This window comes from Bombina bombina, chromosome 12 (assembly GCF_027579735.1).
Source record: "Bombina bombina isolate aBomBom1 chromosome 12, aBomBom1.pri, whole genome shotgun sequence".
NCBI lineage: Eukaryota > Metazoa > Chordata > Amphibia > Anura > Bombinatoridae > Bombina > Bombina bombina.
This window is the reverse complement of record NC_069510.1, coordinates 58,658,222-58,684,661: the sequence shown is the minus strand read 5'-3', so window position 1 is coordinate 58,684,661 and position 26,440 is coordinate 58,658,222. Positions and strand designations below refer to the sequence as shown.

General features: G+C 40.1%; 1 protein-coding gene and 1 long non-coding RNA gene across 4 annotated transcripts in view; one reads left to right on the top strand and one right to left on the bottom strand.

The window, feature by feature from the left end:
- The window catches only part of LOC128642954 (uncharacterized), a 143,648-nt gene extending 133,788 nt beyond the window's left edge, over positions 1–9,860 (bottom strand). Inside the window, exons 1-3 of one of the 3 annotated variants that reach the window (XR_008399737.1) lie at positions 9,765–9,860; positions 6,892–7,116; positions 2,746–5,814 (exon numbers count right to left, since the gene is read on the bottom strand). This is a non-coding gene — a long non-coding RNA (uncharacterized LOC128642954). Of the gene's footprint in view, positions 1–2,452; positions 5,815–6,891; positions 7,117–9,764 lie in introns of those variants that run through there. The other 2 variants (XR_008399738.1, XR_008399736.1) reach the window with 2 other exon arrangements.
- The window catches only part of CDK20 (cyclin dependent kinase 20), a 164,462-nt gene that overhangs the window by 8,968 nt on the left and 129,054 nt on the right, over positions 1–26,440 (top strand). Inside the window, exon 2 of the mRNA XM_053695852.1 lies at positions 8,992–9,074. Coding sequence (XP_053551827.1) covers positions 9,000–9,074 — 75 coding nt within the window. The 5' untranslated portion in view covers positions 8,992–8,999. The remainder of the gene's footprint in view (positions 1–8,991; positions 9,075–26,440) is intronic.

Below are 26,440 nucleotides of genomic sequence, written 5' to 3'. Positions count from 1 at the left end.
AGTAGTGTGCCTGCAATACGGCTAGATATCTAGTAGTGTGCCTGCAATACGGCTAGATGTCTAGTAGCGTGCCTGCAATACGGCTAGATGTCTAGTAGCGTGCCTGCACTACGGCTAGATGTCTAGTAGCGTGCCTGCAATACGGCTAGATGTCTAGTAGCGTGCCTGCACTACGGCTAGATGTCTAGTAGCGTGCCTGCACTACGGCTAGATGTCTAGTAGCGTGCCTGCACTACGGCTAGATGTCTAGTAGCGTGCCTGCACTACGGCTAGATGTCTAGTAGCGTGCCTGCACTACGGCTAGATGTCTAGTAGCGTGCCTGCACTACGGCTAGATGTCTAGTAGCGTGCCTGCACTACGGCTAGATGTCTAGTAGCGTGCCTGCACTACGGCTAGATGTCTAGTAGCGTGCCTGCACTACGGCTAGATGTCTAGTAGCGTGCCTGCACTACGGCTAGATGTCTAGTAGCGTGCCTGCACTACGGCTAGATGTCTAGTAGCGTGCCTGCACTACGGCTAGATGTCTAGTAGCGTGCCTGCAAATCATTAGTATGTATTAATTAGATGACTACAACATCTTTGTATCCTTCCTGCTCTGTGTAGCAGATCACATGTGCTTCTGTCCTTGTCACGCCAGTAAGTTAAAGGTACTTCAAAGCTTTTTAATTTTATTTACACTTAGTATATGTTCATGTTTAAAGGGACATGAGGCCCACATTTGTGCTTTCATGATGCAGATAGAGTCCTTTTCTGATTTACTTCTGTTATCTAGTTTGCTTCATGCTCTTGGATTTATTTTATTGAAGGAGCAGGAATGCAATTACTGGGAGCTAGCTGAACACATCTGGTGAGCCAATAACAAGAGGTATATATATATATATATATATATATATATATATATATATATATGCAGCTATTAATAGGCAGCTAGCTCCCAGAAGTGCACTGCAGCTCCCGAACCTACTTAGGCATGCTTTTCAACAAAGGATACCTAGAGAATAAGCAAATTACATAATAGAAGTAAATTGGAAAGCTGTTGAAAATTGCATGCTTCTATCTGAAAGTTTAAATTTGACTGTACTGTCCTTTAAGCACAACATAGCAATACATCTACATAAATGCCATTTTTGTAATAAGTATTTAAAACTGTCGTCTTGTTTACAAATTCCAAGGTCTTCAAAGCCATTAATCTGTACATCCTTTGGGAAACAATCCTTTAGTATTTCTATCTCAAATACAAACAGAAAGAGTAGCAGTCTTTCAGGAGCAAACAATAGCTCCGTGGCTTGTTCTATGGCCTGGTTACCACCTGGGAGCAGCTTCTTTTAGCACAATTGTGCTTTTCAATGAAGAATATTTTTCTGAAACATATCATTCTGATCCCGCCTAACAAGGCCAGTCCAGCCCATACCAGGCAATTCTCTTCTGAACAATTGAAATGGCAACCCCAGATGATTGTTTCTCTCTGTGTATATTATGTATTTTTAGCTCATCTTTTTTTTTGTGGCAAATATAAATGAGCTTCTGAACGGATCAAGCTATTACTCTTTAAAGAGACAGTAAACAACTTGAGTTTTTTTTTATATAAAATGTTTAGATATGGGTAATGCAGGGCCTATGATTACCCAAAAATCCCCACGCCCAGTGGGCGAGTAACTGAAAACAAACACCATTCCAGCAGTTTGTGTATCCTGTTGAAAAAGTCTGTCCGGGCACAGACGAAACATGTCCAGGAAGGTTATGTTACAAGGCATAGGAGGTTCCAGAAACAGCAAGCCGAAGAGGGCAAGTTTGAGCTCAAGATTCCATCGCAGTAAGGCCCTATCCATTCACTATCACGGAGACTCGCTTGCGCTACAAAGAACCAGTTGCCGAAAAGTGTATGCTGAGAACTTTGAAAAGGATTTTAAGAAGGCTTATTTTAACTTACCTCTAGTAAGTGTGATGTTATGTGTGCATAATTCATTTGAAATAAATTGATGCCGTGAGTCACGGGTGCGCTTGTCCCCTTTTGTCTACTTTTTGAAGACAAACACCAGCCCGCAAAAAACTTTAAACGCCTGTGCATGTCTGCACACTTAGGGGCTGATTTATTATTGGTCTGTCCAACATGATCCACTCAGCGGATCATGTCCGACAGACATTGATGAATGCCGACAGCGTTATCATTGCACAAGTTCTTGTGAACTGCTTGTGTAATGCCGCTCCATGTAGATTTGTGCTTGCAGGGGTGTCAATCAGCCCGATCGTATAGGATCGGGCGGATTCATGTCCACAGCCTCAGAGCAGGCGGACCAGTTATGGAGCAGTGGTCTTAAGACCGCTGCTTTATAACTGCTGTTTCTGGCGAGCCTGAAGGCTTGCGCAGAAACAGGGGAATCAAGCTCCATTCAGAGCTTGACAATTTGGCCCCATAGTGTGCATAATACATTAAACAAGGCAAAGTAAAACTTGTTATATCTCAAAGTTGAATTCTTTATTTTTGTTTACATTACTGACATTCGTCCAATTATACAATCATGAAACTAAACAATCGTGCAAAATTAAATTTTGAAGGATTGATACCATTGGAATTACCAAAAACTGCTTTCAAAGCAAATATAACATTAAAAAACTAAGTAAATGAGCATCATTCACTGTATTAAACTCAACAAAGAACTACCTGATCTATGTTCATAAAACATTGTTGAAACTAAAGTTAACATGTCAGTCTGAGTCAGAGTGCTCTTGGCAGTTAAACTCACAATCAGAAATGCACCAAGTCTTGACAACTCTTCTGCTTTCTTCTGCATCATCTACCTTCTTCTTTTTTGAGGGTTCACTGACATCATTAAGATAGCACCACATCATTAAACCAATACTTGGATATGCAATGCGCATTATCAGTAAGTCTGCAAAATATAGATAATTGAAAACCTGAGCAGCAGTTTATTTTTTTAATTCCACTGGTATTGAGCTCCCAAAAACAATAGTATGTCTGCCATGAGATCGCTAAGCTAACATCTGGAACACGCTAGTATTGTGCTCCCAAAAAAATAGTGCGTCTGCCATGAGATCGCTAAGCTAACATCTGGAACACGCTAGTATTGTGCTCCCAAAAAAATAGTGCGTCTGCCATGAGATCGCTAAGCTAACATCTGGAACACGCTAGTATTGTGCTCCCAAAAAAATAGTATGTCTGCCATGACATTGCTAAGCTAACATCCCGAAAACGCTTGTATTGTGCTCCCAAAACAATAGTATGTCCGCTGTAACATTGCTAAGCTAACATCCCGAAAACGCTAGTATTGTGCTCCCAAAACAATAGTACGTCTGCAGGGACATCGCTAAGCTAACATCCGAAACACGCTAGTTTCCTCCTTTTCATTTAATTGTTTGAAAATTGAGGATTTTCTAAATCTTAAAACTTAAATTGCTCCCTGCAGACTTCTCAAGGCCGACCCTGCTTCCCTAATTGGCTTTAACTAATAACAACTGCAAAATGCATTTTATATTAACGTTATGACAGTTACTAGCCCGGATTGGCTCCTCCAAATAACGCAAATGGTTGGTGGTATGTGGCTATTAAAAAAACAATTGTGGTAAAAAGGCTGTTTTTTTATTTTTAAAAAAATAGATTTGGATGATATGTCTATTTTATTTCAAACCTGTAACTTCAAGTTTTTTACTGTCCTTCTAAAGAGCCATTATAGGGATGTGACAGGAAATAATTGACACTGCAGAAAAAAGTTAAAAAAAGAAACAAAAGGTATAATCATTTTAAAATGATGTTTAATACATATTGCAAAGATTTCTATTAAAGGAATACTTAAGTAAAAATTAAATTTCTTTCATAAAGTGAGAGTCCACGATCCATTATGCATGGGATTCACTTCCTAGCCTATAGGAGGAGACACAGATTCCCAAAACTTCTAAGAGTACAAAACTCCAAGGAATTTAAAGCCATTCATCTTTACATCTCTTGGGGAAAAAATCCTTACTTATTTTTATTGCATCTTGTCTTTTGTGGCAAATGTAAATGAGCTCCTGCATGGATCACACTATTTCTCTGTAAAGGGACAGTAAACACCTTGACATTTTTATATAAAATGTTCAGTTATGGGTAATGCAAGGACTATGATTACCGAAAAATATTCTCGCCCACTGGGCGAGTAACTGAAAAAATAAATACAGATTTCCAAAACTTTCAAGAATACTTCGTCCCTCCCACCTCACTGGTATGCCAGTCTAAACTTTGCCTCCCAGGAAGTAGGTGAAGAATTGAGGTACTCCAGATTCTTCATTGAGAGGGATTTAAGAATGCCTGGGATAAGCATAAGGACATCCTACGAACAAGATACGATTATACTTTTAGGAAATATTGGGCAGACTTGCTGGGCCTATGGCTCTTGTCTGCCGTCAAAATCTTTTTTTTTTCCAAAGAACCCTGTGAAGGTTCATGCTTTTTTTTTTGTTGTGTTCAAGATCTAGAACTCATGGGAGTAATAGTTTCAGTTCCAATTCAAGAACAAGGACAACCTTTTTATTCACATTTGTTCATAGTTCTCAAGAAAGAGGGAACTTTCAGGCCTATTCTGAATTTGAAAACACTAAACAAATTTTTCAGTGTAACCACCTTCAAAATGGAAACCATTCAAACTATTCCTCAACCTTGTGCAACATGGCCAGTTTATGTCCACAATACATTTTAAAAGATGCTTACCTTCATATTCCTATTCACAAGGATCATCAACAGTCCTTGGTCAGGTTCCATCTTTACCTTTAACTCTATCTCTTACAAACAAACTTTTCTTCGCAATCATGGTTGAAGAATCAACGTTCCAAATAGCTCTCTGTCTCCTCAATCCAGACTCTCTTTTCTCTTGAGTCAATATAGATTCCATGACAATGATGTTTTCTTTGTCAGTTCAAAGAAGAAAAAAGCTGCAGTCCGCTTGTGTAAAACTTCAGTTTATATCCAATACTATTGTCTCTTTATGCATGGAAGTTCTATGTCTGATGAGTGCTGTATCAGATGTCATTCTAATTACTTGTTTTCACTTGAGACCTCTTCTTCAGTTATGCATGCTTAGTTTCAGTGGTGCAAGGACTACATTCAGCTTTCTTAAATAATCAATTTTGGATCCAGCTACAAGAAATTATCTATCCTAGTTGATAGAGAACCAGTCCTTTCCTCAGGGAGCATCTATTGTCCATCCATCCTGGACTATAATTACAACAGATGTAAGTCTCTTGGGTTGGGGTGCAATTTGGGCATCCAGGAGAGTACAGGGATTTTGTCTCCTCAGGAGGCAAGGCTACCAATAAATATCCTAGAACTCTTAAGGGCTCTCCAGAGCTGACCTCTGCTGATAAAAGAGATGTCCCTTCTCTTACAATCAGACAATATCACAACAGTGACGTATATTACTCTCCAAGTGGGAACTTGTAGTTTTAGTGATGAAGGACATCTCTCGTATCCTATCTCGGGCAGGGAAAAATCTTTGTATGATTTCTGCTATTCATTTTCCAGGGGGTCAAAAGTTGGGAAGCAGATTATCTGAGTAGTTATTCTCCCCATCCAGGGGAATGGTCTTTCCATCAGGAGGTGTTCATTCAGATAGTAGAATGATGGGTCTTCCAGAGAGAGACCTAATGCCTGCTCAACAATTTTCCCACATATATTGCATGTTGCAGGGATTCTCAAGCAGATTCAGTAGATGCTCTAGCAGCTGTTTGGTAATTTCAACTTGCTTACATTTTCCTCCAATAGTTCTTCTGCCCAGTGCTGCTGGGATGTTTGACTGTTCAGCTTAAAAGTTAGCTCCGCCCCCCTGCAGATAGAGAATTTAACTAGTAAAGGAAGGGCTGTTGTTTTAGTTTATTTTTGTAATCATTATCAGCATTACAGACAGGGTTATCCTCTGGATATCCCTCAAACAGTTTACCCATGCTCCCTGCTTCTCTTCAAGCAATGTGTGGCTAATTCTCACATCCTCAGGTTCTTCAGCTGATCAGGCTAATCTCTACTCTACTCTTGATCACACTTGCATATGTCTACTCGCTGTGTGCGCACCACAACTACCCAGCATGGTACTCATGTTTTGAGACACTTAGGAGACAACAGGGCATTTAGATATGCAAGATCGGAGGTTGCACAATATAACCCCTCAGCCACAACTCTCCTTTTACAGCACTGCATTTTGGAAAATGTAATCCCTGAGTAAACTATAGTAACCGGCAGAATGTCAGGGACAGAGCTCATATACACTTTCTATGCTTCTATGTCAACTAGCCAACAGTATTTTTTTTTACTTGTCCACATGCCATGCACATGCTGCAAATTAAAAAGCCATATATGTAGATAGAGACACACTATGAGGTCCCTGTTTAAGTGAGGCCTTAGGCAACAGCCTATGCCACCTCTTAACCAATAGCTGTGCTAGCCATACGGCACTTAATTAAAGGGATATCTTTTTGTGACACAGCGCCTATTCATGTTGCAGCATTTGTGTATTTGACACCCATCTCTTGATTTCTGTAGAGTGTGTGCTTATTACACAGTTTCGATTCACCTATTGATCTTTTGTATATTGACTTCTCTTTTGCCCAGTCATTCTCCCTTTGTGTGCTTCTAATCATGCTTGACCTTGTGCTTGAGTTACTTTTTACCTACCCTCAGGACTACTTGTTCTGGTTCTGACCTTGTCTGCCTCATAATACCTATTGTTTCCTACAAGATAAGACTCCTGTAATGTGCTGTTCCATGGATTATGTCCTGGTTCCCATCCCGATTTTCGGGATAGTGTGCCAATATATCACTGCTCAGCCTTTTGGCTTGTAGATGGACAGACTCTGATATATGTCCATGTGCTGTCACCACAAAATGTGAAAAGAAAATATTTGCTTACCCACATTTTCCTGGCCGCGTCTGAATACCTAATGTATGTTCTTTGTTTTTTTCTGGTCCTTCCTGTGATGCCATATCAGGAAAAAGGCAGCTAAGATTTTGTCTCCAGGAAGCTTCTACCTTTTCAACTAGGTAGGACATTCATCCCTTCGCTACCATGAATTTCAGAGAGATAATTGCCCAAAGTAGTGAATATTTTTTTTTTTTTAGCATTTTTGTTATCACCCTGTTTAAACAAAATAAAAAACAAAGAATTAAAGGGGTACTAAACCCAATTTTTTAAAATCATGATTCAGATAGAGCATGCAATTTTAAGCAACTTTCTAATTTACGCATATTATTCATTTTTCTTCTTTCTCTTGCTATCTTTATTTAAAAAGCAAGAATGTAAAGCTTAGGAGCCGGCACATTTTTGGTTCAGAACTTGAGTTACGCTTGCTTATTGGTGGCTAAATGTAGGGTGCAGATCCTAAAATGGGCCAGCTCCTAAGCTTTACATCCCTGCTTTTTAAAAAAAATAAAAATAGCAAGAGAACAAAGAAAAATTTAAAAAAGGAGTAAATAAGAAAGTTGATTAAAATTGCATGCTCGGTCGGAATCATGAAAGAAAAAAATTGGGGTTAGTATCCCTTTAAAGGGACAGTCAAGTCCAAAAAAAACATTCATTATTCAAATAGGGCATGTAATTTTAAACAACTTTCCAATTTACTTTTATCACCAATTTTGCTTTGTTCTCTTGGTATTCTTAGTTGAAAGCTTAACCTAGGAGGTTCATATGCTAATTTCTTAGACATTGAAGGCCACCTCTAATCTAAATGCATTTTGATAGTTTTTTGCCACTAGAGAGCATTAGTTCATGTGTTTCATATAGATAACATTGAGCTCATGCATGTGAATTTACCATGGAGTCAGCTCTGATAAAATGCAAGTCTGTCAAAAGAACTGAAATAAGTGGGCAGTCTGCTGAGGTTTAGAAACAAGATAATTACAGAGGTAAAATGTGTATAATTATAACTGTATTGGTTATGCAAAACTGGGGAATTGATAATTAAAGGATTATCTATCTTTTAAAACAACAAAATGCTGGTGTTGACTGTCCCTTTAAGAAATTATTATAAAGTTACCACAAAAAAAAAAAAAAAAAGACACATTCCGCAAAAACCTGAAGCTTTCTAAATGTAGAAAAAAATGTGTTCATTGGCATCCTCTGATTCAGCTAAGACGGAACGTATGTATTTTTTTTACATTATTTTCTTTCACCACCTAAGGTACTGGCAGCTAGTATGTAGTTTAGGGCTTTTTAAAAATTATTTATTTTCTGTAGTGTAAGGATCCCTCCTCACCTTTCTACCGCCCTGAACCCTCCCAAATAGCTCTCTTCCCTTTCCTCCTCCCACTGCATCTTTGTTACTGGCAGTCTGCCAGTATAGAGTCTGGGGTGGGGGTTTGTGTTTTCATTTATTATTATTATTTATTTATTTATGAGCTTTAGGTACCCATCCATCCCTCTAGCCTCCCATGATCATATTTTTCTTTAGTGTAGGGAACCACATCTCCTTCTTGTGATTGGCTGCCCACCCGCCTCCTTTTGTCCCTCCAACATCTCCCCACCAGGACCACCGCACTGATATGAACAGTGACACTGTCTGTGTCACTGTCTGTATCAGATTAACCTTCATATGGTGACGGAGCACAATTAATGCTCCCTTACCATATAAAGGCAAATGCACCTAGCTGCAGTCCCCACTGTCAAAGCTGACAGTGGAGATCACAACATGCTCCACAGTGTTGGACGAAGGTACTACATAAATACAGAGCACTGGGCAAAGTACTGTGTGACTTAATACATCCATCCATTTGGTTCAAGGGTTTAATTAATTCATTTGTATTAATATTATGTTCTTGTGCTATCAGTCAGAAAATTAATAAGAGATTGCCAGGAATATCTTGTTTTCTCACATTTTTATCTCAGAATTGTTGCGTCCTAGTTTTTCATATTGTTCATAAGTATTTACTCTGACACTATCCTATTCACATTGGTCTTAAGTATATATAGAGGTTTGACTGGACTTGAGTGGAAATTTTCTGATGTTTTTGATAGATCTCAAGATGGAACAATACAGTCTCCTGGGGAGGATTGGCGAAGGAGCTCATGGGATTGTGTTCAAGGCAAAACATATTGAGGTAAAAACTTTCAGTATTATATTTTTTTCTACTGTGTATATCATCCACTATGCACCATACGAGAAACATAGATCTTTATCGCTTTGCCTGACTCCTGAGAACCTTGCCCTCTGCACACTACCTCTTTCTGTTACTTGCTCTTCTGCATTTTGCTATCTCTTTTCTGATGCTCTGCACCCTGCACTCTTTGGATCCACAGTATCCTAATATTGATGCCTCTAGTATTTGTTCTCTGTTCCAATCTTTTTCCAAGCCACTCTTTCCTCAGTAGCATAAAATTTCATCCTATTTCTGACCCCTCTTTGTTAAACTCTCCCTTCTACTGTCTTGAATTAATTCTTCCCTAATTCCTCTCACACACTATATCCTGCCTAACCCTGGTCCTGTTAAATTTGGCAACACAAGATTTTTGATAGACACACTCTTTTGATCTCCTTCAGTCCATTGTGGTGGCTTAGGTGCAGCAACAGGATTATCTAAGGTAGACTATGGGTGGGTGACCAGTCTAACAGGAATATAGCTCTTTTCCACCTCATCTGTGTTCCATACCTGGCTTTACCGTGCATGTTAACTTGGCCATTTGCATGACATGCTGGGTGCCACATATTTTCATAATCATACTACTTATAAGCACTTTAAAGTAAAGCTCAGTGTCAATATTAACTGCATGTCAGACCTTGAGAGACTCACCTTTGTACGGTTAGAGCTGGTTAAGAAGAAGATTTCTAGCACAGCTTGAGGTCTGGGGTGTGCTGTTTCCTTCCTGATGTTGGCTGCTAAGAAGGGGTTTATTGCTAAGGTTAGCATGGTGACTGAGGAGGAGTGCTCTAAAGTTATCATAGAGGGGTGCCATGTTACAGTTAATGATAGTCTGGACTTGCTGACCTGTGCTGAGATTAGTGCTATTTATACTATCAGAGTTGGAAATGATCTTGAGGCAGAATTGTTGCCAAATTCCACACAGTGTTAAAAGGGTCCTTAAGACTTCATTCTGTGCTTGGTTTTCGTAAGAAGACCCTTGTGTTTATGTTCCTGATCTGTCCTCCATGTTATGACCTTGGTTTGCTCATTGAATTACGTTTCTGCATTAGCCACTGCCTGTTCCTTAAATTGTTGACTGTGCAATGTTACTCGCCTTTGGCTATTGTTAACTGGATTACTCTCCTGCCTACTCCCCTTGCTTTGACACCTGGGTGCTGTTGGATTATTGGGTTCTGGACTTCAGCCTATCTCCTGACTATTCTGTATGCTACTCGGGTTGTTATACACAGTTCTGTAATTGCTCTTTTGTTTTCGACTTCAGCCTGTTTCTGACAATTGCCTGTAGAATATCTCCTGCTACACTGGTTCCAGTTTACTTTTTTTTTTTTACTTTATACTGTTGTAATTTTAAGTTTAATTATGTGCCAAAACCACATCTTAACCTACTTTGTTCCTGGGTGTCTCAGTCCAGTGGGTGTTGGGAATCATTGCCTGGGCTTAAGAAATCCAAGTTGCCATAGTGACATCAAATTTGGACTGTGAACCTAGACAAATAAGTCCTGACTGCACAGCCAAGTTCTGTTTGACAGGATCTGCACCTAGAGGCCATCCAGATTCCATTCTTAGTTCTGCCTTGGAATTATAATTAATAGGATTGCCCAGTCAGCAGAATGGGAGGTTTTGACAGTGAGCCCATCCATATTCAACTAGCCAATGGAATTACATCCCAGATACCTGTTTTGTTATTTTAAAAAATATATATTTTACATAAAATGTGTGAAAAACAGTGTCACTCTCTAGTTTTGAATTAAGTTTGTGGAACACAGCTGCTGAGTATGTTTTCATATAACTTAAAATAATATGTATATGAATATGGGTTTTGTAAGCAGCTACTTTGAGATAGGATTTTATAGACGTTAAAAACCTACAAAGTAAATGCCCGCTGCTTTATTCAATGGTTGAATAAAGCGAATACAACTTAAACTGTAATGCACAAACGATACTGGGAATATATACACCAAAGAGGTAAGTATAAGTATTGACTAAGCAGTAATATTGCCCCAAGAGGTAGTCAGTGGAATTGCAGGAACAAGCTTGCACAGAGCAAACTGTAAAACAGATAATTACAGAAGATAGATGCAGCTGCTCAGCAATTAGGATGTAAACGGGTCCGATCCCCCCCCTGGTTCTGTAATAGCAATAATAAAAGTAAAATAGTAGTAGGCAGTCATCACTTGTCCTCAGACATTTGTAAACCTATTAAAGCAATCATCATAGCACTTTGTCAGTCAGGGCCTGGTGGGCCCCTACAGATGAAAGGGCCCCTGACTGTAGTCACCTCTGTCACCCCCTGATGGCGGCCCTGCGCTCTAGTGGGTACCCACGGGCTTCTACCTATGCTCCAAGAGGCAATGAAGGGATGTATATTGATCACTATCAATGAATGAATCTGTTTATTTCCACAATGTCTGCCAGCGAAGCTGCATCCAGTTGGATTCCGAAAATGGCAGGGTTTCACCACCCTGCCATTTTCGGAATCCACCTGGATGCAGCGTAGGCAAACAAAGCCTTAAAAAAACAAACACGCAACCGCCCGCATGAAATGACTAAAAAACACGTAACCTCCCGCAAGAAATAAAAAAAAAAACACGAACCTCCCGTACTAAGTATTAACAAAAAAAACTAACCCTTAAGTCGCTAAACTCCCACAACAGAAACTACCTAACCTTTACACTGCCAAACCTCCTCAACGCCAACTAAATAAATTATAATATTAACCCCTAAACCGCCAAACCCTAGAACGCCAACTAATTATACTATTAACCCCTAACTGACAAACCCCCACATCGCAATTAACCTATTAACTCCTAAACTGCCACCCCCCACAACGTAAATAACTAATTACTAAGCCCCCTAACCTAACACCCCCTAAATTAACCCCAATTACTACAAAATTACACTTAAAATAAAAAATTGTAACATTAAATTACAAAAAAATTAATATAACATTACAAAAAATAAGTCTAACATAACAGAAAAAAATAAACAAAAATAAAAAAAAGTAAAAAAAACCCCTATGAAAATAAGAGTCCTCCAAAATAAATACACCCCCTAATCTAAACTACCAATAGCCCTTAAAAGGGCCTTTTGTAGGGCATTGCCCTAAGTTAAACAGCTCTTTTAAGTCCCCCCTAACAGTAAAAAAACACCACCCAGCAAACCCCCCAAAGTAAAAAAACCTAACACAAAAAAAACCTAAACTACCCATTGCCCCTAAAGGGGCATTTGTTTGGGCATTACCCTTAAAAGGGCATTCAGATCTTTTACAGCCCATTAAATCCCTAATCTTAAAAAAAAAAAAAAAATCCTAAAACTAAACCCCAAATAGGTACTCAGCTTTCCTGAAATCTGGCGGAGAAGGTCTACTTCCAGGCGGCTCCATCATCTTCTATCTTCATCCGGAGCGAAGGCGGCACGGAGCTGGCTTCCCTGATGCACAAATCCTCAGCGGCGGTCCTTATCGGTGGCGGTACCCAGTGGCGTGGAGGCTCCTCCTTATGCGATCGTCCGTCGCACACTGAAGACTGAATTCAAGGTGAAGTGTTAGGTTTTTTTATTTTGGGGGGTTGGTTGGTTGGGGGGTTTTACTATTAAGGGGTAATTGGTAATTTGTTTAAGTAAGAAAGCTGTTTAACTTAGGGTAATGACCTACTAAAGGCTCCTTTAAAGGCTATTGGTAGTTTAGTATTAGATTAGGGGGTGTTTTTATTTTGGGGGTATTTTTTATTTTCAGTTTAGGTTTAAATTTTTATTTTGGATAGCTTTGTTTATTTTTTTCTGTAATTTTACATTTTTTATTTTTAGTAAAATTAGCTTGGGGGTTTGTATTTTTAAACATAGACTGCCCTCTGGGCAGGCTTATCACCTAGTCCAGTATAACTATACAAACAATATGCAGAATATTACTTGGATTACAAGCTGTGATCTTGCTCGATTGCCATCCCTATACATTCAATGTTTTTGTTTATCAGTAACCATAGCAACTGACAGCATACGCCTGCTACTGATGACGCATCACGTGGTGTCGGCCGGTGATGACTTCATCTGTGGGGGACAGCGTGGGTCTCACATTGCCGTTCTTACAGGTATATAATGCAAGTTGCCTTGTAATATGCCAATTGGTTTTAGATTCACTCTGTTGAACCCTTGCATGTCATTTGACAAAGGTGCAAATGGAGCACCGAAAAATTGTCAGTTTTAAACGTGTAAGATGTAAATGTTATATTTTATTTACAGTCCAGTGAGGGCTTTACTTTGGATTGGTTCTCTATGCTACCACTTAATTGCACCCTGGCAGTTGTGAATAGTAAGACTGTGCTTACCCCGTTTGGAACTATATATATATATATATATATATATATATATATATATATATATATACACACACACCAGCCACTATAACTATATATATATATATATATATAATATATATATATATATATATATATATACACACACACCAGCCACTTTATTAGTTACACCTGTTCAATTGCCTGGTAACACAAATTGCTAATCAGCCAATCACATAGCTGCAACTCAATGCAACTCAATGCATTTAGGCATCTAGACGTGGTGAACACGACTTGCTGAAGTTCAAACCGAGCATCAGAATGGGGAATAAAGGAGATTTAAGTAACTTTGAATGTGTCAAGGTTGTTGGTGGCAGACGAGCTGGTCTAAGTATTTGTAGTATTAGATAAATAGAGAAGCAGATCATCAGCATACAGTGCAACTTTTACTTCCTTCTTCCCCATTTTTCTTCCCTCTATTTGTTGCCTGATCTTGATAGCTAAGGGTTCAATTGCAGTGTCAAAAAGTAACGGAGAAAGAGGGCAACCTTGACGGGTACCTCTTTCAAGCACTATAGTGGAGGACTCTGTGCCGTTCATAATTAGACAAGTGGATGATTGGGTATATAAGTTCTTGATCAGGGTTGGAAAATTTGTTTCTAAACCCAAATAGAAACATTGTGTTTAGCAAATGGTCATAGTGCACAGACTTGAAAGCTTTTTCAGCGTCTATGGCAACTATCGCAGCATCTGGAAGATCTTTGCCCTTGCTTTCATCTAGATTGTTGAAGTAATCAATGGTTAAAAAGAGCTCTCTAATTTTTGCGGCCGAGTTACGTTTGTGGAGAAAGCCAGCCTGGTCCTTGTGAATAATCTCAATCAATTCTACTTGAAGTCTTTTAGCTAAAATAGATGTAAGTATCTTGTAGTCTGTGTTGAGTATAGCTATGGGACTATAAGATTCTTTTTTAAGAGGGTCTTTCCCTTGTTTGAGAATTAGGGGTCTATTTATCAAGCTCCGAACAGAGCTTGATGCCCTATGTTTCTGGCGAGCCTTCAGGCTCGCCAGAAACACAAGTTATGAAGCAGTAGTCTAAAGACCGCTGCTCCATAACCTGTCCGCCTGCTCTGAGGCGGCAGACAGACATCACCGAAAATCAACCCGACCCAATACGATCAGGTTGATTGACACACTCTGCTGGCTACCGATTGGCTGCAAATCTGCAGGGGGCGGCGTTGCACCAGCAGTTCACAAGGACTGCTGGTGCAATGATAAATGCCGACAGATGTGCGGCGGACATGGTTTGCTATAGAGGATCATGTCCATCTGCACAATGATAAATGGACCTCATAGAGTTGTCTGAGAAGGAATCCAGCCTTCCTCTACATAGAAATAATTAAACAGCTTTGTTAAATGTGGAATAATGGATGGCGCTAATATCTTGTAAAATTTGTTGCGTAACGTGTCAGGGCCGGGAACTTTGCCTAGTTTTAAGGTTTGTATACATTGTGTAACCTCGAGTTCTGAAATAGGGGCATTAATTCTCAGGTTGGAGTCAATGGTAATGACTGGAGTTGTGGTGTTCTACCAGAATTCTTCACTAGCTAAATTTATCGAGCTTCTAAGTGAGTATAATTTTTTTTGTAGTAGTAATTGACTCAATCAGGGAAATCTTCTTACTATTTTTCATGATGTTAGATAGTAACTTCCCTGCATTATTGCCATGTTTATACAATTTTTCCTGATATTTTAGCTCTGCTTGTGTTGTATTCTGCAGAAGAAAAGTGTCCCTCTATTTTTTTTGCCCTTGAGTATCTTATCCCATTTTCTTCAGAAGCAGAATATAAGTATCGATTGTAGGTGTTAACTACTGCAGCCAGAATTTCTCTAGCTCTGGTCTCCTTTTTCAGTCTTGCAGTATTGGCTATGATCTCCCCTCTAAGTACTGCTTTTGCCGCTTCCCAGAAGGTTGAGGGTTTAGCTACTGACCTTTCATTAAAATGAAAATATTCATCCATCTTTCCCTATTTCTTAATTTAAGATTTTTACTCAAGTATTTTGGGAAGAAGAAACGCGAAACTGGGGAAAGAAATTTGTCAACTGAGATATCTAAAGATATCGGGGCATGATCCGAAATGCAAATTGGTGATATTGTGGGTTTTACCCCAATCTTATACAGACATTCATTTATCATTTATCATAAGATCATTCCTGGAGAAGGATTTGAAGGCTCTAGAGTAACAGGTATAGTCTCGGGTGTCGGGGTTGTATGACCTCCAGACGTCCCTAACTGCAAGGTTTTTAAAGATAGTATTGAACATTTTGTACTCTAGATTATCTCTTTTTGTCTTGTTTTGATGTAAACCTCACCTCAATCTAGCAAGAGGCTATCGTGGAGACATATTGAAGTCGCCAGCCGTTACCAGATGGCCCTCCGTGACCTGCAGAATGGGTCACCTTTTAGTGGGATTAATTTTAAGCTCAACTGGAGCTTTTTTGTAAGTATATTTGAATTGTATAGATTAAACTCGATGGACTTCTGTCTTTTTTTCAACCTCATCTACTATGTTACTATGAATATTGCATAAAACATAATTTATACTTACCTGATAAATTATTTTCTTTCCTGGCATGGAGAGTCCACAAATCCATTCAATTACTAGTGGGAATTCAACTCCTGGCCACCAGGTGGAGGCAAAGAACACCCCAGCACTCCTCCCACTACCCACAATCCCCAGTCATTCAGCCGAGGAATTATGGAAAGAGAAGACACAAAGGGTATATAGGTGCCTGAGGTTTAGAAAATGACAAAAAGCCGTCTTAAAATAAGGGTTGGTCGTGGACTCTCCATGCCAGGAAAGAAAAGAATTTATCAGGTAAGTATAAATTATGTTTTCTTTACAATGGCATGGAGAGTCCACAAATCCATTCAATTACTAGTGGGAACCAATACCAAAGCTAGAGTCCACAGAATGGAAGGGAGGGATACACAAGACCGGCACATCTAAACAGAAGGCACCACTGCTTGAAGAACTTCTCTCCCAAAAAAATGCCTCAGCCGAGGCAAAAACATCACATTTGGAAAATTTGGAAAAAGTATGCAGAGATGACCAAGTGGCCGACTTGCAAATCTGTTCCATAGAAGCATCATTTTTAAAGGTCCAAGAGGAAGCGACAGCCCTAGTGGAGTGAGCCGTAATTTTCTCTGGAGGCTGCTGTCCCATAAGCCAATCGAATAACACTTCTCATCCAGAAGGAAAGAGTAGAAGAAGTGGCCTTCTGACCCTCTGTTTATCAGAAAAGACAACAAAAAGAGCAGAAGATTGATGAAAATCCTTTGTAGCCTGTAAATAGAACTTCAAAGTACTCACAACAACCTCTCCTCCTTAGAGGAAGAATTAGGACAAAATGAAGGAACAACAATTTCTTGGTTAATATTGCGTTCCTAAACCACCTTAGGTAAAAATCCTAATCCGCATGAAGAATAAGATAAGGAGAATCAAACTGTAGAGCTGAAAGCTCCGAAACTCTACAGGCAGAAGAAATTGCCAGTAGAAACTAGACATGTGCAACGCTAAAAAAATAGTTTAATTTTCATTAGTTAAATAAAAAATAAAGTTTCGTCAAATTAGTTTAGTTAAGTTAAAAAAATAAAAATAAATTAGTTTCGGCAAATTAGTTATGTTCAGTTAAATCTTTTTTTCGGATCCGTTTGTTTTTTCGCATCCATTCTTTATTCATATGCATTACTCTATTCTGAAGTTTAGAATAGAATAATGCATTTAAATAAAGAATGAATCCGAAAAAACTATTTAACTAAACATAACTTATATGCCGGCGATTGCCGAAACAAAATGATCTAAAACCACCGCCACCCACATCGCTGACACTAAATAAAGCTATTAACCCCTTAACCGCCGTTCCCCCTCATAGTCGACACTAACTAAAGCTATTAACCCCTAAACCGCCGCTCCCCCACATCGCCAACACTACCTAAACCTATAAACCCCTAAACCACAGTTCCCGGACATTGCAGACACTAAATAAATCACTAAATAAAACTATTAGCCCCTACACCGCAGTTCCCCGACATCGCCGACACTAAATATATTAACCCCTAAACCGCCATTCCCAAACATCGCCGACACTAAACCTATTAACCCCTAAACCCCAGTTCCCAACATCGCCGATACTAACTGAAATACTAAATAAACCTATTAACCCCTAAACCTGCGTTCCAAAATGTCACCAACACTAACTAAACCTATTAACCCCTAAACCGCCGGGCCCTACATCGCAACAACCTAATCTAAACTATATTAACCCCTAAACCTAACACCCCCTAACTTTAACATAATTAAATAAGACCTAAATTAAAAATACAATTATTAACTACCTATTTAAAAATAAATACAAACTTACCTGTGAAATAAAAATAAATCCTAAAATAGCTACAATATAACTATTTACTAACTACCTAGTTAAAATAAATACAAACTTACCTGTGGAATAAAACCTAAGCTTACACTAATAAAACCTAACATTACTAAAAATAAAAAACCTAACCTAATACCCCATTTAAAAAAAAAAAAAAAACGCCCCAAAATAAAAATACTGTAATCTATAATAAACTACCAAGGGCCCTTAAAAGGGCCTTTTGTAGGGCATCGCCCTAAAGTTAACAGCTCTTTTGCAAAAAAATAAAAACAAACACCCCCTAACATTACAAACCCCCACCCTCCAAACCCACAAAATAAAAATAAACCTAATCTACTAATTGCCCCGAAAAAGGCATTTGTATGGGCATTGCCCTTAAAAAGGCATTAAGCTATTTTTCGGCCCATTAAAAATAAAAAATGCCCCCAAAAATAAAAAAAATCCCATTACAAAAAATAACAAAGTTAACAGTTCTTTTGCAAAAAATAAAAACAAACACCCCCTAACATTACAAACCCCACCCCCCCAAACCCACAAAATAAAAAAACTAACTAAAAAAAACCTAATCTACCCATTGCCCTGAAAAGGGCATTTGTATGGGCATTCAGCTCTTTTACTGCCCTTAAAAGGGCATTCAGCTCTTTTTCGGCCCATTAAAATAAAAAAAGCCCTGATCTTAAAAAAAAAAACAACCTAACACTAACCCCAAAATCGGTACTCACAGTTACTGGAGTCCAGCGAACTGCATTTTCATCCAGGCAGCTCCATGTTCATCCATCACGGGACTGGGCATCTTCTTCATCCCTGTGGAGGTCCATTGTTCCGACGTGGAGGTCCTCTTCATGCGATCGTCCGCAGCACACTGAGGATTCAATGCAAGGTACCCCCTTTATATTGGGGTACCGTTGCATTCCTATTGGCTGAAAAATTAAAATCAGCCAATAGGAATTAGAGCTGCTTAAATCCTATTGGCTGATTTGAATCTGTGCAAAGGAGGGCTACCAAAATGGTACATGGTCTACAAAATACAACTTACCAGGATAGGCTCAATTACCTAAATATGTATAACTTAGAGAGAAGGGAAAGAGGTGATATGATAGCAACTTTCAAGTACATTAAAGGGCTTAGTAAAACTGAGGCTGTGGGTATTTTACATAAAATGGAAAATTCAAGAACAAGGGGTCATGATCTCAAGCTGAAGGGTAGTAGATTCAGGAGTAATTTGAGGAAGCACTTCTTTACAGAAAGAGTGATTGATTTATGAAATAATCTTCCTCAAGAGGTAGTAGCAACAAACACTGTGGGAGACTTTAAAAATGCATGGGACAAGCATAAGGCTATCCTACAAACTAAATAAGTTTATACTGTTAGGTAATATCGGGCAGACTTGCTGGTCCTATGGCTCTTATCTGCCGTCAATATCTATGTTTCTATGAACAGCCAATAGGATTTAAGCAGCTCTTATTCCTATTGGCTGATTCAAATCAGCTGATTTTATTTTTATTTCACAGGTAAGTTTGTATTTATTTTAACTAGGTAGTAAATAGTTATATTGTAGCTAGCTTAGGTTTTATTTTTATTTCACAGGTAAATTTGTATTTATGTATAAATAGGTAGTTAGTTAATAATTGTAACTTTAATTTAGGTCTATTTTAATTACGTAAAAGTTAGGGGGTGTTAGGTTTAGAGGTTAATAGTTTAATTTAGGTTGTTGCGATGTGGGGGCTGGCGGTTTAGGGGTTTATAGGTTTAGTTAGTGTTGGCGATGTTTTCGAACGGCGGTTTGGGGGTACTAGGTTTATTTAGTATTTCAGTTAGTGTCGGCGATGTTGGGGAACTGCGGTTTAGGGGTTAATAGGTTTAGTTAGTGTCAGCGATGTTTGGGAATGGCGGTTTAGGGGTTAATAGGTTTAGTTAGTGTCGGGGTACTGCGGTTTAGGGGTTAATAGGTTTAGTTAGTGTTGACGATGTTTGGGAACAGCGGCTTAGGGGTTAATAGGTTTAGTTAGTGTCGGCGATGTTTGGGAATGGTGGTTTAGGGGTTAATAGGTTTAGTTAGTGTCAGCGATGTTTGGGAATGGCGGTTTAGGGGTTAATAGGTTTAGTTAGTGTCGGGGAACTGCGGTTTATTATTATTATTATCGGTTATTTGTAGAGCGCCAACAGATTCCGCAGCGCTATAAACAAAGGGGGAGTACAACAAAACAATTATAGGGATCAAATGGGTAGAGGGCCCTGCCAAGAGTTGCACTGTTGTAGTCAGCTCTTAAGAAGGTGATCTACAAATAGCTGGACTCTTAGGCTTACATGCTAAGGGGGTTCAGGGGATAGCAATGGAGGAGAGGAACTGGTATTAGGAAAGGTTAGTGTAGGTTGTATGCATCCCTGAACAGTAGAGTCTTTAGGGAGCACTTAAATCTTTTAAAACTAGAAGAGAGTCTTATGGAGCGAGGCAGAGAGTTCCACAAGATGGGAGCCAGTCTGGAGAAGTCCTGTAAACGGGAGTGTGATGAGGTGACAAGAGAGGAGGAGAGTAGGAGGTCATGAGCAGAGCAAAGGGGACGGGAGGGAGAGTATCTGGAGACAAGGTCTGAGATGTAGGGGGGAGCAGTGCAGTTGAGGGCTTTGTATGTCAGAATGAGAAATTTGTGTTTGATCCTAGAGGCAAGAGGAAGCCAGTGAAGGGATTGGCAGAAAGGTACAGCAGATGTAGATCGACGTGTAAGGACGATGAGTCTGGCAGAGGCATTCATTATGGATTGTAAAGGAGCTAGGCGGCAGGTGGGGAGACCAGAGAGGACAGAGTTGCAGTAATCAAGGCGGGAAAGAATGAGAGAGTGGATTAAAATCTTAGTTGTGTCTTGTGTAAAGAAGTGTCTAATTTTAGAGATGTTTTTAAGGTGGAAGCGGCAGGCTTTAGCCAAGGACTGAATGTGAGGAGTGAAAGAAAGATCTGAGTCAAATGTGACCCCCGAGACATCGGGCGTGCGGGGTAGGGGTAATGATGGAGTTGTCGACAGTTATAGAGAGATTGGGGGTGGAGAGTTTTGAGGAAGGGGGGAATATAAGGAGCTCAGTTTTGGAGAGATTTAGCTTGAGGTAGTGAGAGGACATCCAGTTAGAGATGTGAGAAAGACAGTTAGTGACACGGGTTAGCAAGGAAGGAGATAGGTCTGGTGCAGAGAAGTAGATTTGGGTGTCATCGGCATACAAATGATATTGTAAACCGTGGGACTTTATTAGGGAACCTAGTGATGATGTGTAGATTGAGAAGAGAAGGGGACCGAGGACAGAGCCTTGCGGTACTCCGACAGAAAGTGGTGACGGGGCAGCGGAGGCCCCAGAGAAGGCTACTGTAAAGGTACGGTTTGACAGGTAGGAAGAGAGCCACGAGAGGGCTGTGTCACAGATACCGAAGGATTGGAGGGTTTGAATCAAAAGAGGGTGGTCAACAGTGTCAAAGGCTGCGGACAGATCAAGGAGGATAAGCAGAGAGAAGTGGCCTTTTGATTTTGCTGTATGTAGGTCGTTGGTAACCTTAAAAATTGATTTCTCTGTGGAGTGATGGGGACGAAATCCAGATTGCAGTGGGTCAAGGAGGGAGTTTAATGTAAGGAAATGGGATAGGCGTGCATAAACCAGTTTTTCGAGAAGCTTTGATGCAAGAGGGAGGAGGGAAATAGGGCGGTAGTTGGATGGGGAGGTAGGATCAAGGGAAGATTTTTTGAGGATGGGTGTGACCAGTGCATGTTTCAGCAATAAGGGAAATATACCGGTGCTGAGGGAGAGGCTTAAAGTGTGTGTGAGTATAGGGGTGAGGGTAGCAGAGAGGGAGGGGAGTAGCTGTGAGGGGATAGGGTCAAGGGGACAGGTAGTGAGGTGAGAGCGCAGTATAAGTGCAGAGACATCTTCCTCAGTGACAGGGGAGAATGAGCTAAGTTTAAGGTTATGTGGGTTGTGGTTGAATGAGAGCATTTGAGGGGGTGAGAGAAAGGAATTAAGTTGAGAGCTGATTTCATTTCTGATGGAGTCGATTTTGTTATTAAAGTGGCTGGCAAAGTTTTGAGCTGACAGAGAAGTTGTATTAGGAAGTGGGGGAGGGCGGAGAAGGGTATTGAAAGTGGAGAACAAACGTTTTGGGTTTGAAGAAAGATTAGAGATAAGAGTAGAGAAGTAATGTTGCTTATGGAAATTAAGGGCAGAATAGTAGGAGTTCAAGATAAATTTGTAATGTTGAAAATCAGCTGAATTCCTATATGTTCTCTAGTGCCGCTCAGCAGTACGGGAACATCTGCGTAGGTATCGTGTCAGATGAGTATGCCAGGGCTGAGGATGAGTGTTTGATTTCCGAGCTATGGTAAGAGGGGCGAGATTGTCAAGGACGTAGGTAAGGGTGGAGTTATAGTGGCAGATAGATTGGTCAGGGCAGGAAAAGGAGGAGTAGGATGAGAGGAGAGGTTTGAGGGAATTAGAAAGCTGTTGTTGATCTAATGACATAATGCTTCTGTGAAGTTTGGTGTGAGGAGCAGAAGGAGGGAGAGTTGTAGGGAGGGATGATATGTTGCAAGTAAGGAGATGGTGGTCAGAAAGAGGAAAGGGTGAGTTTGTGAAGTTTGAGAGAGTGCATCGATAGCTAAAGATCAGGTCAAGGGAGTGACCATCTTTGTGAGTGGGAGAATCAGTCCATTGTGACAAACCGAAAGAGGAAGTGAGTTGCAGAAGTTGTTTTGCAGAGGAGGTAGTGGGATTGTCAAGAGGGATGTTGAAGTCACCAAGAATGAGGGAAGGGGTGTCTGAGGAATGGAAATAAGGTAGCCAGACAGCCAAGTGATCTAGAAATTGAGTTGAGGAGCCAGGGGATCGGTATATGACTGCAACACGTATAGAAAGAGGAGAGAATATGCGAATCATGTGGGTTTCAAATGAGGAAAATATGAGGGAAGAGATGGGATGTATTTGTTGAAAGGTGCAACGAGAGGAAAGTAAAATACCTACACCACCTCTATTACCAGACCTAGGAGTGTGGCTGAAGTGGAGACTCCCATGTGACAGAGCAGCAGTGGATGCTGTGTCAAGGGGAGAGAGCCAGGTTTCTGTTAGGGCCAGAAGGTTGAGGGAGTGGGAGATAAAGAGGTCATGTATAGAAGTGAGTTTGTTGCAAACAGAGCGAGAGTTCCAGAGTGCACAAGTGAAAGGGGAAGTGGTTTTTGATGCAAGAGGAATGTGAGTAAGGTTGTCAGAGTTTTGTTTTTTTGAGTCTGTGGGACGGTACACATGGATGTGCACGGCTAGGCAGTTGCTGGGGACCAGGATTAGGGGAGATGTCACCAGCAGTTAGTAAAAGCAACAGGGAGAGTGACATGAGATGAGATACAGATTTGCAGTAATGAGACTGCTTTTGAGACAAGGTGCAGGGGGGAGAGAGAGTGTTTAGGAATAGGTAGAGTTCTTGAGTACAAAAGTAAGGTGAGTTTAAGAGAGATGGGCTAATGAACAGTGCAGGTGGAGAGGGAGAAGGAGTAATTGAATAATGTAGTTTGTTATAGAGACAAAAGGCAGCAAAAATGAATAAGAAGATATTAGGCATTTATAACAAAGAGGGAGCCAGTTAAACACATAAGGCACAGTATTACAGTAGCAATTGCATAAGAAAACAGTAAGGTATATCAAACATTAATATCACAAAAGTACCTGCCTTTTTCTTGCCCCTTGCCCAATCCTTGTTCAATTCTTGTATAATTCTATTGCTAAAGCCTCACTTATAAAATGTTCACTTTGAAAATGTGAACATATGTTGTTATAGCAATGCACATCCAGTGCAATGCACATTCCAGACTGGGGTGAAGTATATGCAGGGAGGGCAGTCAGCTGAGTCCACTAAATTTAGTTGATTGCTAATCAAAGACAATTGGAAAGTTAGATTCTGGTCTGGTCAGGGTGAGATGTTAAGTAAACAGACAATAAAATTTGGGGGAGGTTAAAACTATGGAATAAGACAGCTATAAATTTCAGAATAATAGCAAGTATTGATAAGGATTGAGCATCACATGGCAATTAAATGAACATTAGAAATAAGAAATTGGATAACATTACAACAGATGTAGGACTAAATAAAAACATTTTCTCTATGTAAATATTCACATACCAGAAGAGAGTTACAGGAGAGTAAAAAACACCAGAGAGTAGTGAATATAATGCAGATTGACAGGTTCTCTATTCACGTACCAGAAGAGAGTTACAGGAGAGTAAAAAACACCAGAGAGCAGTGAATAGTATGCAGATTGACAGGGTCTCTATTCACGTACCAGAAGAGAGTTACAGGAGAGTAAAAAACACCAGAGAGCAGTGAATAGTATGCAGATTGACAGGGTCTCTATTCACGTACCAGAAGAGAGTTACAGGAGAGTAAAAAACACCAGAGAGCAGTGAATAGTATGCAGATTGACAGGGTCTCTATTCACGTACCAGAAGAGAGTTACAGGAGAGTAAAAAACACAAGAGAGCAGTGAATAGTATGCAGATTGACAGGGTCTCTATTCACGTACCAGATGAGAGTTACAGGAGAGTAAAAAACACCAGAGAGCAGTGAATAGTATGCAGATTGACAGGGTCTCTATTCACGTACCAGAAGAGAGTTACAGGAGAGTAAAAAACACCAGAGAGCAGTGAATAGTATGCAGATTGACAGGGTCTCTATTCACGTACCAGAACAGAGTTACAGGAGAGTAGAAAACACCAGAGAGCAGTGAATAGTATGCAGATTGACAGGGTCTCTATTCACGTACCAGAAGAGAGTTACAGGAGAATAAAAAACACCAGAGAGCAGTGAATAGTATGCAGATTGACAGGGTCTCTATTCACGTACCAGAAGAGAGTTACAGGAGAGTAAAAAACACCAGAGAGCTGTGAATAGTACGCAGATTGACAGGGTCTCTATTCACGTACCAGAAGAGAGTTACAGGAGAGTAAAAAACACCAGAGAGCAGTGAATAGTATGCAGATTGACAGGGTCTCTATTCACGTACCTGAAAGCAGAGGAGAGAGAATAGGGTTAGCTTTATGTAGTGTGCAATTCTTCAGCAGATGTCAATAGGCAGCGTGTTGTCTTAATAAGCAGCACTGTGCTGAGTAGTGAGTGCAGTTCTTGTATAATTCTATTGCTAAAGCCTCACTTATAATATGTTCACTTTGAAAATGTGAACATATGTTGTTATAGCAATGCACATCCAGTGCAATGCACATCCCAGACTGGTGTGAAATATATGCAGGTTTAGGGGTTAATAGGTTTAGGGGTTAATAGGTTTAGTTAGTGTCGGCGATGTTTGGGAACGGCGGTTTAGGGGTTAATAAGTTTAGTTAGTGTCAGTGGTGTTTGGGAACGGCGGTTTAGGGGTTAATAGGTTTAGTTAGTGTCGGGGAACTGCAGTTTAGGGGTTAATAGGTTTATTTAGTGATGTAGTTGGTGTCGGGGAACAGCGGTTTAGGGTTAATAGCTTTATTTAGTGATTTAGTTAGTGTCGGGGATGTCGGGGAAATGGGGTTTAGATTAGAACAATGGAAAATTCTTAATATGAATAATGGATCTGAAAAGTCGGAAACTGATTTATTCATTTTCTGAATTTTTCGGGATTTTAGTTATGGTGCCGATTCGGTAATTCGGATGCATTCGAATCTCTGAATCGACCAAAACGAAACGTACATGTCTAGTAGAAACAAAACCTTCTAGGATAATAACTTCATATCAACAGAATGCATAGGCTCAAATGGAGCCTGCTGCAGAACTTTAAGAACCAGATTAAGACTCCAAGGAGGAGCAATTTTCCTAAACACAGGCCTGATTCTAACCAAATCCTGGACAAAAGATTGAACATCTGGCAAAATTGCCAGACGCTTTTGCAGAAGAATCGACATAGCCGAAATCTGACCCTTTAGGGTACTGACTGATAAACCCTTCTCCAGGCCCTCCTGAAGAAAGGACAGAATGCAGGGAATTCTCACCTGACTCCAAGAAAAACCCCTAGAACCACACCAATGAAGGTATTTACGCCATACGTTATAATAAATCTTGCGAGTAACAGGTGTACAAGCCTGAATCATAGTCTTAATAACCTTCCCAGAAAAACCTTGTCTGGACAAGACTAAGCTTTCAATCTCCAAGCAGTTAGCTTCAGAGAGACTAACCTCGGATGGAGAAAGGGACCCTGAAGAAGAAGATCCTTCCTCAGAGGTAATTTCCATGGGGGAAATGACATCTTCACTAGGTCCGCAAACCAAGTTCTGCGAGGCCACGCTGGAGCTATGAGAATCAGCGGAGCCTGCTCCTGTTTGATACGAGATACCACCCAAGGAAGAAGGGCAACCAGAGGAAACAGATTAATTAGACCGAAATCCCATGGCACTAAAACGGCGTCTACCAGAGCTGCTTGGGGATCTCTTGATCTTGCTCCATATTTTGGAAGCTTGGCGTTTAGACGAGATGCCATCAGATTCAGCTCCGGAACTCCCCATTTGAGGGTTAACATCTAGAAAACTTCCGGATGGAGAGCCCATTCCCCTGGATGAAACGTCTGCCTGCTTAGATAATCCACTTCCCAGTT